The sequence below is a fragment of the Xiphophorus couchianus genome, chromosome 14 (assembly GCF_001444195.1).
Source record: "Xiphophorus couchianus chromosome 14, X_couchianus-1.0, whole genome shotgun sequence".
In the NCBI taxonomy this organism is placed as follows: Eukaryota; Metazoa; Chordata; class Actinopteri; order Cyprinodontiformes; family Poeciliidae; genus Xiphophorus; species Xiphophorus couchianus.
The window spans coordinates 6,914,419-6,931,314 of NC_040241.1; the positions used below are offsets into that span (position 1 = coordinate 6,914,419).

The 16,896-nt window shown below is 41.4% G+C and overlaps 1 protein-coding gene across 5 annotated transcripts in view; it reads left to right on the plus strand.

Annotated features, from left to right (window-relative positions):
- LOC114158011 (phosphatidylinositol-binding clathrin assembly protein) overlaps positions 1-10,244 on the plus strand; it is a 94,081-nt gene extending 83,837 nt beyond the window's left edge. For 4 of the 5 annotated variants that reach the window (XM_028039315.1, XM_028039312.1, XM_028039314.1 and 1 more), the window contains 7 exons: positions 314-454; positions 668-698; positions 865-997; positions 3,488-3,511; positions 7,933-7,989; positions 8,866-8,982; positions 9,205-10,244. In XM_028039315.1, the coding sequence (XP_027895116.1) occupies positions 314-454; positions 668-698; positions 865-997; positions 3,488-3,511; positions 7,933-7,989; positions 8,866-8,982; positions 9,205-9,219 (518 nt within the window). In that variant the 3' untranslated portion in view covers positions 9,220-10,244. The remainder of the gene's footprint in view (positions 1-313; positions 455-667; positions 699-864; positions 998-3,487; positions 3,512-7,932; positions 7,990-8,865; positions 8,983-9,204) is intronic. The other variant, XM_028039313.1, reaches the window with a different exon arrangement.
- The last annotated feature ends 6,652 nt before the right edge of the window (positions 10,245-16,896 follow it).

The following is a 16,896-nucleotide window of genomic DNA, read 5'->3' on the forward strand; positions in this document are numbered from 1 at the left end:
TGATATGTTTCACAAACCCAAAGTTCGACAGTCCTTCAGGGCTTTATTTCACTTTCTAAGCTGTAGCTGCACTGCTGCTGTTCGGCAAACAGAGAAGCCCATTTCCTCACAGAAAATAAAAACTACAAACATCTCTGCTCTTGCTTTTCTCTCTTTTCATCTGTCTCTGGGTATCTTGTGGAGCTTCCACACATTATTCATCTCTTTACAAGGTTGTTTGAAGCCTTTCAGATGTAAAAAGCACTTTTTCTTTCCTATTCCTCCTCCCCCATCCCCAGCTCATCTACATGAACAAAATTGATTTCTTGTGCAGGTTTCGATGCTCTCGGAGACCTGTTAAAGCCCACAGTCACTGCGCACACCGCACCACCTCCTCCTCCTCAAATGGCCATCCATCCTGGAGGAAAGCTGCTAGCCAATGACCTCGACTCCTCTCTGGCCAACCTTGTGGGCAGTGAGTGCTGACACACACAAACTTGTTAACAAAGAGAGAAAACGAGTCGGAATAGCTGCGCAGCAGATGGAACAGTTACATAACTTTACCAATGCAACACCGGGCCTTGAATAATTACCAGGCGCTGGCTGTACTGCGGTTCCTGTTGAACACAAGTCCAGAAGATTTTTTTTTTTTTTTTCACTATGTTCTCTGTTTCTTCTCCCTGCTCAGATCTGCAGTTTGGTGGAACCGGTGCCAAGAAGTAAGTTTTTTTGTTTTTGAAAGATTAACGCAGTTCCGTACTACATTTGCTTTCTCACGTGTTTGTCCTCTGGCAAAAGAAGTGCTCAAAATAGTATTTAACATGTGCATGAAAAAAAAAACACTCCCAGCAGACTTATTGTGGTGTTCTGCTTGTTCTTCAACAGGCCAGAGATGCAGTGGAACCAGGCTGGTGAGAAGAAGTTAACCGGTGGCCAAAACTGGCAAAATAAGACCATGTCGACCACGCAGTGGAGCCCCGCACCCATGGCTCCACAGCCCATGCCTGTGCCACATGTGGTGAGGAACCTGAGCACATGTGACACTGTGGACAGTTTATCTGTGAGAGCTGTCGAGGTGTTTGCAAGTTCTTGAAGGCTGCAGTAATCCTGCTCACGATTATTCAATTTGCGCAATCTTTAAAAGTCTTACTGTATCTATAATTAAGGCCCTAAAATGTCTTAAATTTGCTAATAAAATGGAAGTCATCCTTAAATACATTGATCAGAAATTTTACATTTAGTTGTGGCAGGATTATTTAACCTCTTATATTCCGTGCAGTTGGGTTTTCTTCCTTCCAGGACTTTTCTGTTAGGTATAAGTTTGAGTTGCGGCCAGACATGCCACTAACTAGCTGCTAATATACCCTAGCTAACTTGATAGCTTTTTTGCGTCTGCAGTGGCTACGTGCAGATTTATTGTTAGATGGCTGGACGATGTTGACCTCTGCCACTGGCTCACTTCTTTTGCCAACCCGTGCAGTGCTACGTGTATTTAGAGTTTAGATTTATGGCCCGAATCTGACCTGAAAGTCGGGCCATAAATAAATCAAATGAGTCACAAATCACACTGCATTTTTATTACCTACTTATATTTATTAACATTATGAATTTTATAAACTTTGTCGTCTGAGCCATCACTTTTTTTTATCTATTTGTACTACTGATGTGCCTCAAAATTACACTTCGGGGACAAATAGTTGTTTGAATTTGAATACAGCCCAGAGAAAACCCAACGTGAATGCAAAATATGAAGTTATTACTTATACTACTTATTATAGTTGAAATAGAGGAAATCTGTTGAGGTAATAAAGAAAGTAAGTAGGGCACAGACGTTAATCTGCACATTGCGCACACATGCGGCTCCGCTCCCATCGATCACACATCCCAGAAGATTTGCACATGACTCACCATGACGTTACAACAAGAGACAAGATGGAGCTGGAAGACATTAAACAGCTAAAAATGGCAAAAGTTGCACTTTATAGTTTAAAAACAAAAAAATAAAATAAAATGCCCGGTTTGCTTCAGGCTCAGGCCTATAATTAAAATGAATCAGTCGGGTTGGATCGGGCTCAGGCCTGGTTGAGTTGAATTCTTCTGGCCCAATCTAAACTGTATGCGTGTTCTGTGCAACAAAAGTTTGGCACTTTGGGTGTTAGGGCTGTAGAGAGCCATATGCAGTGTGACGAGCACAAAGCTGCTGCCAAGAGTCACAAACAAACCCCAGAAATGTCTCAGTTTTGATGTGGTGGGGCCAAAGCTCCCCAGAAACAGTCGGCGCTGCCACTAGCGCTGATCTAGACGCAGCATTTGGTGTGAAACACACTCTGAAATGGGAGGTTTAGTGGATTTTAAACACGGAGATCAAGCACCAGTCTTAAATTTCAGTCGTAATGAACTTAAAAAGTCTTAAATTTTAGTTGGTGAAACACGAGGAACACCGACAGCGCTAAAGTTCACAAATTTCCATTTTGTACTCTTGTCTTTATTGGTCTTTGTCTCTCCTCTAGACAATATTTCTTTTTCTGTTTTACACGATGATGTGAGAAATGGTGTTTCTGGGCCTGCAGCCAGCTGCTGTTTAGCTTCGCTCTCTGTGGTTTGACAGAAGGGGGAAAAAAACGGCTTGTGACTCTAACAGTCTAATTTACCTCTAATCTTCCAAAGTGTTGCCGATTTTTCTCTTCCAGAATTTGCTTAATTCGAACTTAAAGGAACCGGGTTAACGCACGGTGCTTTCAGGAACTTGCAGACATCTTACCGGGATGCTCAGTGGGTCAGAAACTGTTGCAGTGAATGCTGGTTTTTCCTCTCGGTGCATGTCAGTGTGTGGGCGTGTGTGTGTGTATATTTGCACATTATCTCAGTGCGGTCTTTAGCTGCGTGTGCATGATGTGTGCTGATCTTTGCAGCTCCTGATTGTCCTCCTGATCTCTGCTCTGCAGTTTCTGGCTGACGAAGACAAAACTGTCACTAACCCTGTCTTCTTCTTCTTCTTCTCTCTCTTTCGCTCTCCTCTCCTGTTGATCGTCTCCTCTTCTTCTTCCTGACTCCCTGTCCTCCCTCACCTCGCTGTCTCATCCCGTCCAATATCTCCTTCCTGGCATTTTTGCACCGTCATCCGCTCGTCTTCCTTCCCGTGTTTGCCTGCCGTCCTGCTCCGCGGTGACTCCCGTTTGGCGTTGTCGTCCACTCGTCCTGTTTTCGCCACGCTGCCTTTGTCGTCTGTCCATCGTCATGGTGACCCCGGGTTTTCTTTGCTTCCTTTGAGAACTCTGTGCTCTTTTTTTTTTTTTTTCATTTTTTATTTGCTGTCCTCACCACCTTTTCCACAAATTTTGCTTACTTGTCCGATTCTTCACCGTCCTTTGTTTCACGTAAACATCTTCTCCTTCCTGTTTGACTTCGCTCATTCTCCTGTTCTCGCCTCCCCTTCTCCTTGTCCTCCCTCTCTTTCTCTTCCTCCTCTCTGTCCTTTGTCCCTTTTCCCTGTTGCGTCCTGATGCAGAATGGAATGTTCTATACTAGTTATGTAAGTACTTATCTCTGTTTAGTAAGACAAGTCCCAACGAGCCTCTCAGAAATGTCTGCTTATCCTCCTCATCTTTCCCCTCCTTTACCTCCTGTTGCTCTCGTTTTCCCCGGAGACACTTGTTGGAGAATTTGGACTCTTGCTTTCTGCTCAGTTTCTACACATAACTTCCTCGTGTCTGAGCTGTACAAGCCGCCAGTGTGTGCTCCAATTTTCTAAGCACTAACCAAGCTTTTCAGCTCTGCTGTTTGAGCCTCTCTAATCAGGCTTTCTTATGAGTTTCTTTTGTACTTTGCCTGTTATTCTGTTAATTGTTTAAAATAAAAACAACCTTTTAATTCGGAAACCCTCAAGAAGTACAGAGTGGTTCACAATAGGGACGGGTAATATGGACTTAAAATGTGACCACGGTATTTTGTGGTATTGATGGCAATAAAAGCGACAATAACTATTTATCACATCTTTTTTTATATGATTGTGGCAAATGCCACAATCATATAAAATGCTGCTCCTGAAAAACATTCCCGTTTGTAATATGTTCACCAGCCACATAAAGAAGTGTGATTCGTGTCACTAAACTGTGACGCAATCACAGTGACTGCACTCAATTGTATTTTCAAACTCGTTTCTATTTCCTGATTCTCTCAATGAACAAACAGTGGAGGATAATAGTAAAACTAACAATCTCAACAGCATGGACAGTTTTCAGGGGGTCTAAACAAATTTCGTTGGAATTTATCGTGACAACAGCAAATCAAAATCCTTATCGCGATAAGAAATTTGTCACGATAAATGATGAGCGATACGCTTCGCTAGCTGGCCTTTGGTCTGGAACAATCCTCTGACTTCTTCACAGAACAGCTTAAATCGGGTTGCAGGTGGGCTTTTTCTACAAATTACAGCAGATTAGTCATTTTATTAATCCCACCGTGAGGAAATTCACTTGTTACAGCAGCGGAGTAACAAAATACACCCAAGTAAATCTGAAAAAGTCTAGATAAGATTGATTATTGTAACGACTGGATAAAACAATTTGGCACATTATTCTGATTTTTCATTTACTGACCCAAGTGAATTTTTATGCAATATTAGAAATGCATTATAATGTTAATAAACAAATCAACTCCTACCTCAAATATGACAATAAACATTTTATTGCCTAAATGCAATAATAATACAGCATTTATTTAGTGAATTTGGACCAGGGATCGCTTTGGGTATAACGCATTTACAGACAAAGGTGTTTTTATTATTATTATTAAAATTATGATTTTAAATGCAAAATGTGAATATATTTTGTACGGTTTTGACTTGATTACTGCTCTAAACATGTTGCTTTTTCAGCAAATGACCTTGTTTTTGAGTCTGTATTGTCCAGTTAACAATTAACCGATTGCTAAATTAACTGACAACCATTTCAATAACCGATTAATCACGATTAATCGTTTCAGCCTTATGTACAAGATATGTAGCGAGAGATCAGATTAGGTCATTTCTGAAGCGTTTGGTTTAGATTTATTAGATTTTATTGAGGAGAATCAGAAAAAAAAAGAAAACCCGTCGCACTGTTTTCGGTTTATATTTCTAACGAAAAACTATAAGAGATCAGGCATGATTCATTGCATCTCCATTCTGCTGTACTTTTAACGAGAAAAGGCCAAATTAAATGCTGACGAAGGAACAGATCAGCCTTTAACTGATATTTAAATGCCTCTGGTGACACAGGCGGCTCAAAACGACTTCCATAAACACTCGTCGTAGCTTGTAGAAGGGTTGAGGAAAACATCACAGGTAGCAGAGCAGCAATTAAAGCGGCTGATGAAATGCTTGCAGCAGAGACTCTGGCCAGAAAGTTGCAACAGTCTCAGCTGGAGACGCGTCTCGCATTTTAAGTTCGGGAGCCTGGAAAGCGTCTCACTCATTTAACCGTCCCACTTAGCCTTGCAGGAGGCTAAGTGGGCTGGAAGTCTGACTGCGGAGAATCAAAGGGAAGAAGGGGGGGGTAGCTGCGCAGCGTGCACCTCGAAACGCGGCATAAAGGAGGCAGAAACGGGCAGGTGAAAAATAAAAATGAGTCGCCGAACGAGAATACGGAGACGGATGAGTGCGGAGGGCGAGGCAGCGAAGGCCGACAGCTGCGCGCCAAGACAGATGGACCCCAAGAGTGAGGGAGAGTCTGAAGCTTTGCATAAACGGCTTCTTGTTTTGTTTTTCCCCCCATTCATGTTTTCATGTTTTGATTTGGGGGGAAAATAAAAAATAACAAAAATCAGATAAAGGAGACAGGGCGGTACAACTGGGAGACGAACGCTTTGTGAATTAATGACAGATTAAACTGCAGGTGACAGGAAAGTCGACTTAATCTGTTGATAGAGCTTTAAATACTCCAACTTCTGAACTAGCGGTGAGTTACTGAGTGGGCGATAAATGTATATTTGATGAAACGGAGTCGGAATTGGGTGTTTTTTTTGTTTTGTACATCTGAGACGGATTGATCGGGGGGGTTTGAGCAACAACCGGGTCTCCAGGGTCACAACTACAAGCATATACCGATCAATCGGATTGATTGCCTCCTAAGATGGGTTCTCAGCTTCACCTCGCCTGGTCTAATACCTTTTTATTCCTTTAGATCTCTAGGAAGAGAATCACTCCTTCTGCTTATCCTTCCTCTAAAAGTCAATTGAAAGCTGTGATGGTAGATAAGTCTATTGAGAACCTGTCTAAAACCCTGCAGAACGACAGTGATGCTTTTCATCTGTTCTTGTTCTGCACCTGCCATTAAGGCGGCGCAGCCTTGAGTTTGAAGTTTGTGCTTTGCGGGATCATTCCTTAAAAAGAGCCGAAGCTGATAAGCACATAGTTTTGCAGATGTGGTCTAATGTTATGTAAAAATGTTACGTCTTTTATTGTAATAGCATACATTTAAAAACAACACCTCTAATTTGAGTATATTTATTCAGCAAGGGCAAAAATCTCTTAGGAAACTTTGGTTTTGAAAAATCCTAGGCACATCCTCAGAGTCTTAAATTTGTGTTACCAAAATTTAGACCTTAAAATGTCTGAAATCTGAAATTCATTTTTAAATGCAAGTTGCTCTTCAATATTTAGTTGATCACAAGTCTGAAATTTTGCCTTGACATAACTATATAAATTATATATTCTATTTATTTATTTTTCTCGCTGAACTTTTCTGTCGTCCAGAAGTTTGAGTCGCACTCAGACATCTACAAAAAAGTTAAATAATACATTTATTTTGTCTAGTGTTGGCACAGGTAACTAACTGCCAACATTTCCTTGCTAGCTAGCTAGCTAGCCAGCCTTTTTCCATCTATCATGAGTATTAGCTAATTGGCTGCGCGCACTTCATGTATTTCCGTGGAGATAGATGTCTTAAATTTCATAAGGGTCTTAAAAAAGTCTTTAAAAATTTACTGTTTCCCAAAATATGTGACAGACTTTTTTTTTTTTTAAGGAATTGCCAATCAGCTGAACAAAGATGCATATTTCTCATATTTCACCACCATTAAAGGGAGAAGGATATTCCGCATATTTCCTGTTGCCCCTGATGTTACCGCAGCAACACAAAGCAGGATTGTAATTCGATAAAGCGGTGTGAACACAGCGTCGCAGCAGATCAGCCCGGGCGCAACACACTGCAAATTCTTTAGTCGCTTTTTATGGACAGATCCGCCATCTTAAGTAACTTCCACTTAGTTTAAAACATTGATTAAGGAGCTGATGCAAAAACAGCAATTAAAAGATAATGCTGGTGCAGTTTTATTTTTCCCCATAAAACCCTAAACTTTACCGTGGCGACGCTTTGACTACTGTGATCCATCATTTTATGTCGAGAAATAAAGCAAAACATGACTTTCCGGAGCAGCTAATTACTTTGTATAATGGAAATATTGCACTGTTTTCATTCCTAGACTATATTTTTTCTTTAAAAAAAAAAAAGAAACATACCAATTTCTCAATCACAAATCAGCAGTTCTGACGCAGAAAGGCGTTGCTTCCAGAGCAACAGCTGTACATCGCCATGGCGTTGAACAACAGGAAGCCCGCTCAGGTGCGGCGGATTGGATTTGCCCTGAACATGGCAGAAAGCAGAGCGCGGCCTCATTGTGCCTCTCCTTTTGAAGTGGAGGGAATGATTGCTCACAGTGGGCATCCGCTAAGTACTTTAGCTTCTCGCTGTGCCGCTGAATGTACACATACTCGAGCTCTAAATGATTTGTCCTTTCACAAGTTGGACACTTGAGGGTTTTAAAGGCGCTCAAGCCGAGTCAGGTTTTTGTGCTCTTTGTACGTTTTTTTTTTTTTCTCTCCAAACAATTGAGATGAGGCTGAAACTGAAGCAGGTTGGTTATTTTCTTCAGAGATCAACCGTTTGATTTTTTATTTTTATTTATTTATTCCAGGCTCCAGCGCCAATGGCTTTCCCCATGACAACACCACAAGTGCCTGTGTATGGAATGGTGAGTATTGCACGGAAAACGTGGCTCTCCTCATATTTGGTTACGTTACTTTACCAGGATATCTGCAGGTCTCAGCAAGTCAAATTTAAGGCTTTTAAAGAAATTTTTTAATGCCAATTTGAATTAGATTTAACACAAAGCTGATAAAAACTACAGATATCGGGGGATCCAGTTGGCAACATGAAGTGAGCCAGTGGCAAAAACTAATGTCCTCCAACCAACTGGTGATACATTAGCATCTAGTTCTTGGAAGATGCAAAAAAAATCAAATAAAAAGGCTACCTAGCAAGAATATATTGTCAGCTAGTTACTGGTAGCCTCGTTACACAGAATGCAATGAAAATAGATGTTTGTGCAAACTTTTGCCTGACAGAAAAATCCCACAAGAAAAAGAAAAATTACATGAAAGATTAAATAGTCCTGCCGCAACGAAATTTAAGACTTATGACTAGCCCATTTAAGGATGGCTTACATTTTTAAAAATTATTTTAAGACATTTCAAGGCCTTAATTTTTGATACGCTCTTTTTCAGGATATCCAGCTTGCACATTACACTCATCAGAATTTTGTGTGATGCGCTTTTTTGTAAGTGTGACGTAGATTTGCATTCAGCTTTTCTGAGTCAATAATTTGTAGAGCTACCAGTTTGAGTTACAGATTTGGCCTTTGACTAGGCCATAAGAACATGTCAATGTGCCTTGACCTGTGCCTTGCATTGTAACTCTTGCTGTGCATTTGGGGTTGTATTTCTGGAAAGTGAACCTTTGTTGTTGTTGGGTTTTTTTTTCATGGTTACCCTTGAATTTAGTTCCAGCCATTTTCCGGTGATCTCACACCAGTATGGGTTTCGTGTGTGTGTGTGCCGTGGCTCTCCAGGTCCCTCCCCAGATGGCTCAGATGGGTGGGGTACCTGTGATGGCTCCACAGCCGATGATGTACAACCAGCCTGTTCTCAGACCCACCAACCCTTTCGCGCCCATGCCAGGAGCCCAGGTAGCTGCCACGAACTCCTGCACAGTGATTGGCTTCTTTTCAACTGATTTCTGGACAAATTAGGAAAATAAAGCTTCAATCTGTTGAATTATAATTTATTTATTTTTTTCCCCCTTGTGCCAATAGTTTTACTCGTTTTTCTCTCTTTGCTTATGGGACTGTTATAATCCTGTGGATTTCGTTTTGATTTCATTTTTCTGTCCTCTCTCTCTTCCCATCCAGATGCAGTTTATGTAATCCATTCAGGGGGGAAGCTGAGTGCCAAAAGCGACAAACAAAGCAGCAGAAAAACCCCCAACAAAAACTCACGAGAGGACGATCGAACGGAAGGGGGGGAACGATTTGATCAGGCGAACGAAGAGACACAGACAAGCTGACCGACAGACACCGAAACAGAAGGAGGCCATGAGGGGCGGAGGGTGTGGGACTCTGTCCCGGCTGGAACGACTGCTGTCGTGCGTGTGTGTGTGTGTGAGTGTGTGTGGGAGAGTGTGGAGCTTCTCTGTGTTTATCATTTGTGTTTTAAATCGTGCAGACGGAGGGATGGGATGGACGGACGTCTGGTTTTCACCCAGCCTGTTCGGTTCGGTGTCTGGATCCAGAATTAGCTTTATTTCAAACTGGTGCTATATTGTCCTCTCTGAGTTCCTGTCTGCCTGCAACAGCAACTTGGGAGGACGTGTCCTCTTATTAGAGGACGTGTGTGTGTGTGTGCGCGTGTTCGCAGCAGTTGTTCCAGGTAATGCAGCCTCTCCTCTCTCTCCTCCCCCCTCAGTCTCTGTTTGTTTTTCAGAGAGAAACGCAGAGGCACATTTTCTCAAGTATGTTTCCTGTAATTTTCCAATCCATGTATTTCTTTTTTCCCCTTCTGTTTTCTTTGCCTTTAACGTTATCAGGGCTTGTACAGCAGTTTGTCGGAGCGTCAAACAGTAACCCAGCGTTTTCTCCTCATGGCTTCTTGAGCTCTGCCGCTTTTACGTCAAGACGGGAGATCGACGACGCGTCGGGACAAAAAAAAAAAAAAAAACACACACATTTTGTCTCAAGGGCTCGTCCCACCAGGGAAAACGCAGCAAAACGAGTCCAGATGTTGCGGAGATTGTTGACTTGCAGCTGCGTCGTGAAAACTGCTGGAAACCTGCCAGTCTGTGTGCTTCTAGTCTGCCCAGGGGTTGGGTTCTTCACGTACAATGTCACATGAAACGGATCGATTTTGACCCTAAAAGTAATCAATGAAGCTGTGTATATAAGCAAAAAAAAAACTTTGAGTGTGTAAGTTTTTCTTTTCTTCTCACGTGGAGTGTTTACACATCTGTGAACATTATTGCAGTCAGTAGAAATTCAGATTGTGTGTGTCTCTTTAAGTCAAGGGGCTTTGTGTGCGTCTTTCTCAGTGATTGATGGGAAACAAATCCAGCACACTGAGGTTACGGCTGTTCTTAAAGGGATATGCACAGTCTTCTAGTCGAGCAGTAAAGGGATAGTTTGAAATCTTTTAAAGCAAAGTGCCTGTAGAGAGGTTATCTGCAGTAGAGAGCGATTAAGTTTGTATTCTTTGGATTCGAAAGCTAAAGCTAACGTCTGAAATGTACCAAGTTTAAAGCAAAGAGGAAGTCCGACCTCAAAAACGTCTGAGCGGTTTCTGCAGACGAAGCTTTACATTGGGTACTAATTTACGGAGAAGTATTATTTACATGACAGATTGATTGATTGATTTATAGACAAATACATTCTATATGGGAAGTTCATAAGTCCAGGCACCTAAAAATCACAAAACAAACACAAAAAATTCAGTACTATTGAAAAAAAGCAGCAACATAAAAACAGGTTGGAGGTAGTGTGCCATCAATAATCTTCCTGCGAGAAACTTGTACCAATTTAAACTACCTTAAAATCAAAAGTATAATAGCAGTTTAAATGAATGCTACTTTATTGGTTGTCACACTTTTATGTCTGTTATTCTCAGAAAATTCTCTAAATGTTCCAACCTCGGCACACGTTTCACACAGGAAGACTTTTAGAGGCGCACCACCTCCCATCTCTGCCTAAATATCAGCTTATTTGTAAATAACTTTATGAGCGTTTACTTTAGGTAAGTAAACGCTTACCCAAAGTAAACGCTCATAAAGTAGCGTTCAGATGAGCAAATGAGTTCTTTACTGAAAACCTTTTAACAGAGCCTCTCTTTAAAAAGCCTGAATGTTCCTTTGAAGAAATTGTTTTGTTGTTTTTCTTTATCCCTGTTGAATATTCAAAGTATTTTTGGCCGACTAAATTGCTGCTGAATTGATGATTGAACTGTTGCCACGACAATAAGGATGAAATGTGTATTTTTCTGTCCAGCGGGGATCTGGTCCTGCTTGTGTTTCTGCCTGACGGTCGCTAGGCAACCCGCTTGGATCGGTCCAGACTTCTAAAACCAATAGATGCGGCTCCCTTTCAGCAGATCCACATCATGATTGATGATGATGACGATGGCAGCGCCGAGCGAGTTTGTTACTGAATCGAGTCGACTTCACTTTCAATTGCACTGAATCAGAGCGAGAGGCGGGAAGCGCGGCGCTCCACGGTAACGGGGTGGAACATGGCGGCCCCTCTTCAGGCAGAACCTCGGTCCTCACGAGTCGTGGCTGTTTGTGCATATTGCACCGTGGGCTGTTCTCACGTGTACGCTTACACGTTTTTGTGTACAACTTCTTCTTTTTTTCCCATTGAGGGCTACTTCTAAGGATCAAATTTTAAGTCGTACTTTAAGCCCACGTTTGATACAATTTCTTTCGTTATTTTTTTTTTTTTTTTCTTTTTCTAAAATCAAAATATTGCAAAAATGCACATGCGAAAAAGTTGCACTGAAGTGGCTGACTCCCAGCAGTAGAGCTGTCGAGTTTCCTTTAAGGATAGAGATTTGTTTCGGGGTAGTTTTGTAGGGTTTAAAGAGCCCTCGTCTATCGGCCGTTTCGCCGACTAATGTTTCTTCTTTTACTTTTATTTTTTCCTGCCACTCTAAAGTTGAACTTGAAGCTTTGTGTATTCCCATCAGGGTTCGGCATTCCATTGGTGACGGTCCGGCCTCAAATTCATCGTCCGCTCTGCTGTGAATCCTCCAGAATGTCACCTCGGTTTTGCCGGCATCGCTGATCTAGTGCTGCAGCACCTATTTTTGGCCTGTTTAGTCTGTATTTAGTCTGTGTAGATATGTAAAGTGCTTACAGTTTCTGTGTAGATTGTCCCGGCTGTCACTGTGGGTTAGACGCTGCTCTTTAAAAGCTTCTCGTCAGTCTTGTGTTAGCTTAGCTTCTTCTTATCCTGCCGTAGGTTCTCCCTCTGCATCCTGTCCTCTCTGCTGGTGTCTAACCAAATGATAGCTGTCAGTGTTTTTTCGTCCTTTAGCTGTAGATAAAAAAAAAGTTTCTCTCAGGCTTTGAGGTTTGTTTCTCTCAAACTCTTCTTTTCTTGCTTACTCGCATTCATCCATTATTCCAGCATTCTTCCGTTTCTCCATGTTTGTCTCGTTCATCCCTGATTGGACCTGAACAGCAAAGCACACACAGAGATTTTCAGGTTTTTGAGACAAATCAATGTGATGAATGATCATTTTGGAGACCAGCTCTTATCCTTGTGAAAGTTAGCTTCGGCTAAAGGCCAGTGTTCTCAGTTTTCCGCCCTTTTTTGTGTCAGAATGAAGGTAAATATATAGCGAATCGTGAATACTAATGCCTCTGGGAGCTGCGGATCTGTAACGTAGCATTATGAACATTTAATGGGATCAAAAGGCTTTTTAAACACATTGAAATCACTGTTATTGCCTCATGTTGAAGTTTTAAGACCAGATCATGAAATAAGTGATTATAAATTAAAGTAACTTACCTGAACTTAGCCAACTTAGCTCGTGTTAAATTTCAACCAGAGACGTTCCGATCAGGATTTGTGGCAACAATTGATATACTTTATATTCTCATCAGCTTTAAAATGCAGAACAATGACATTTCAGTTTAAAGAAAACCACTTCCTGCTTTGGCTGATGCTGATTTTCATGCAGTAGAAGTTTCCTGAAGCTAACTATGGCGCCTTTCCTTGCTGTTGTGATATGGCTCATTGATAATTCGACGTGTAACGTGTTTCTGCAGGGGTTGATCTCCTGCTTCGTGAACTCAGCGCTTTTGTTTTGAACATTTGAAAATTTCAGCTGCTTTCTGCACAGCGTTCCCTTACAGCAGCGTAGAGAGTTGGTCACATTAAATAGATATAGAGGAAGGTATTAGTTGACATAAAATCAGACAGTAACCAAGGATCATTTTGATAGTTGTTTGTTCAAACACATGGATGGTTTCTTTTAAAAATGCCTTGATCAGATATTTTGGATCACATTGGGACAACATTAGTTGTTATCCTCCTCATGGTTCCACCCACCTGACCTGGGGTGGAAACTCCTGGATGCTTTTAGCTGTCAGCTAGCTTCTGTTGAGGTCTTCCTCAAAGATGTCATTCAGCATGGCAGATTTGGACAGTAGCAACTTTTAGTGACCGAAAGTTTGGTTTATGACGAGAAAGACTCCAACTCTGGTACAACATCTTCATGAATTCCCACGAGGTTTTCAACCATAAAGTCTTCTTGTTGCAAAGCAGAATGACTGGCCTCTTGAGAGACTTTCTCCAGACCTTAATGACGCAACTTGCTTTTCCTCGACTCCAGCAGTTTCTCTGCAAATGATTGACAGATTTTGCTTTTTTATGTTCAAGGCAGGGGATTGTGCTCTTAGGCCACTGGTCTTTGTCAGCCTGTAGTTATTACAGCTTTATTGTGTAGGTTTGACTCTCTGGTTTGAGGCTGCCTTTCTGCACTCTTAAAGCAGCTGCTGTATCTTTGTGTCGTTGTAGCATGAAGCCAATGCAGAGGAGGATCAACTTTGATGTCAAATCCGAACATCGTGATTACTGCGATTGTAGCGGACATTCAGAGAGCAGGGTCCTCCCGGGCCCCCGGCCGCTCAGTGAGTGCATGCTGTCGTCTTCTTCAGTGTTTTCGTCCTCAAACACATGACAGCGGTGGCGACCTCCCTCCTTTTGTTCAAATAAGCGGCCCAAACTAGACGAAGGGACCGACTGATCGGACTCGACCAATCACTCGTCCGTCCAAGAAACCGTTCGGACTGAAACTCGTACATTTTTTTTTTTCTTTTTCTGTTTTTTATTTGGACTGTTGATGAATGAGCCAGTACAACGAAAAGCGTTGCCAAACTTCTCCGGTCTTCTCCCAAAGAGCTCTCTTTGTTTTCTCCTGTGGCACACGCCCTCCAACCAGAACCCGCCAACCTGAACAAAGAGTGTGAGAGAGAGAGAGACTTTGATAGATGTCCTCGTCTTGTCAACGAGTTGGTGTGTTCAAAGATTTCTTCTTCGTGCACACTCAGATATTTTATTTTACATTGGTGTTTGGTGTTTGTTTGTTTGTTTTGGTAAACCCCCAACCCTCGGATTGCTGCCTCACTATTCTGTATATAAAGAAACTCACACGCGACAACACAGCGTAAAGGCATACCCTCATAATCCGCGTTTATTTTCATTTACCCATTTTTATTCTACCTGTACATGAAGATATTAGCGTCCTAAGCAGGCGTGCAGGTCTGACTCCCGCCGTGGTGGTAGCGGGCTGAAACAGACGGGCGGAGCAGATCTGGAGGGCTGCGAACCGTCGCCGTACATCAGGATCGGCCGTGACTTTTCAGCGATGCCAAATGTTACTCTGTCTCTGTTTTCTCCTCCGTCTCCTCCCTCTCTGCCGCCCCTCCCCCGTCTCTTTGTACATTGTTTTCTATTTATTTAAAAGCAGAAATATATGGAGTGTATCGAGCATGGAAAGGCAAACAAATGTTACAGTTGATTTTAAAAAAGAAAAAGGATGGGCTTTTATTTTACAGCAAGTATATTTGTTTATTGTAGGGATCTGGTTCCTCTCTATTTTTTTGGTTTTTCTTTCCTTTTTGGAAGAATAAAGTCATTTTCCATTCCTAAACATTTGTCTGGGGTTTTATCTTATCTAACGGTGGAAACGAGGACACAACACATTCAATGAATTAGGTTTATAAAATTTGCAATTCAATGTTTTTTAAACTTGTTTTTCTTAAATTCAGACTTCCTGCTTTTCATGCACATTTTCTCACATTACAGCCACAAGCTTTGATGCATTTCATAGAGGATTTATGGGATAGGCTAATGCTAAATAGCAAAATAATGTGACATAATTTTCAATCTTACAAAACAATATCTGAAAAGTCCTGCATGCTTTTCTACATTTAGCCGCTTTGAGTCGATCATTTATCTGCAGTAGCTGCACGTATCTGTACCAGCTCTGCACATCTAGAGACTACACATTTGTCTAATTGTTAGCGTAATGGCTCAAACTCGGACTTCGATTAGACCGTCCTGACATGTATACAGTACAGACCAAAAGTTTGGACACACCTTCTAATTCAATGGGTTTTCTTTATTTTCATGACTATTTATAAGGCAAGAAATCCCACTTATTAACCTGACAGGACAGGTTGACCTATGAAGTGAAAACCATTTCAGGTGACGACCTCTTGAAGCTCATCAAGAAAATGCAGAGTGTGTGCAAAGCAGTAATCACAGCAAAAGGTTGCTACTTTGAAGAAACTAGATTATAAGGGGTATTTTCAGTTGTTTTACACTTTTTTGTTTAGTGCATATTTCCACATGTGTTATTCATAGTTTTGATGCCTTCAGTGTGAATCTACAATGTCAATAGTCATGAAAATAAAGGAAACTCATTGAATTAAAAGGTGTGTCCAAACTTTTGGTCTGTACTGTACATGCTTTGATCTAAACCAGATCTGCACATCATCAAAACAAACACTTTGCTGCTTCAGAACCTGGATGAGTTGCAATGCTTGATAAAACCATAAAGCTCTCCATACAATGAGGGCACAACCAGCACCATCCAACCCACCTCTCTTTAGGTGGATTAGTACCAGTCTGGACCCAGGTGTGATTGAGATGCTGCAGTGAGACTTTAAATGGGCCCTTCATGCTTATGAAACCCTCCAATGTGACTAAATTAAACAATTCTGGAAAGCAGGGTGGATCAAATGAAAAGAAAAGACTAATTTCCAGTTATTCCAAACATTTACTGGCAGTTGTTTCTGCCTAAGGTGGTACAACCAGTTATTAGGGTTAAGTGGGGAGCGATCCCTTTTTCCCATGAGAACAGGTTTAGTTTGCCGTTTTCCCCACAATAAAGTCAACAAGTCTGTCTGGGAGTTGATATTTTTCACAAGAAAGTATAAATCCTGAACATGACGATACTGGTGAAGATTTTCTTCGCCGAAGAAAGTGCACTAAAAATTGAATTATCTGAATGAAAAATGTTTGTGCTGATATTCCTTCCCTAAACAACCGAACAAACCGAGAGTCTGTTGTGTTTTTGTTTAAGACCAGTTTTATAGAAATGTCGCTGGATCCAATTGGACATGCAGCTTAGGCGACCACCGCTGTCCTTTTGCCAGCACAGCAGATGGTTACCGTGGTGACTGAATGATGACTGGTGGAGAGACATGCTGAAAATGCCCATCTAAGTTCTTCACACGAGTGAAACGGTTAAGTTTTTATAATATACAAAATAACGAAACGCATCTCAGGAAGATGTGTAATGAGATTTTACGTTTGATTTGGACAAATTAATCTTTTCTGCAGATCATAATAAATTAGAAGAACTTTGATTTACAAATTGGACTGTGTGTGGTTGAATATAAGACACATATGAACTTTTGCAGTTTTCCTTCAGCTTTAAATTAAAATCCAAATCTTCAACTGAATTGAGGTCCAGATGAAATTATTCAAATAGTTTTTTGAGGGGTTAAATACCCCAAAAGTAAAAATCTTTTCTCATGTTTTAGA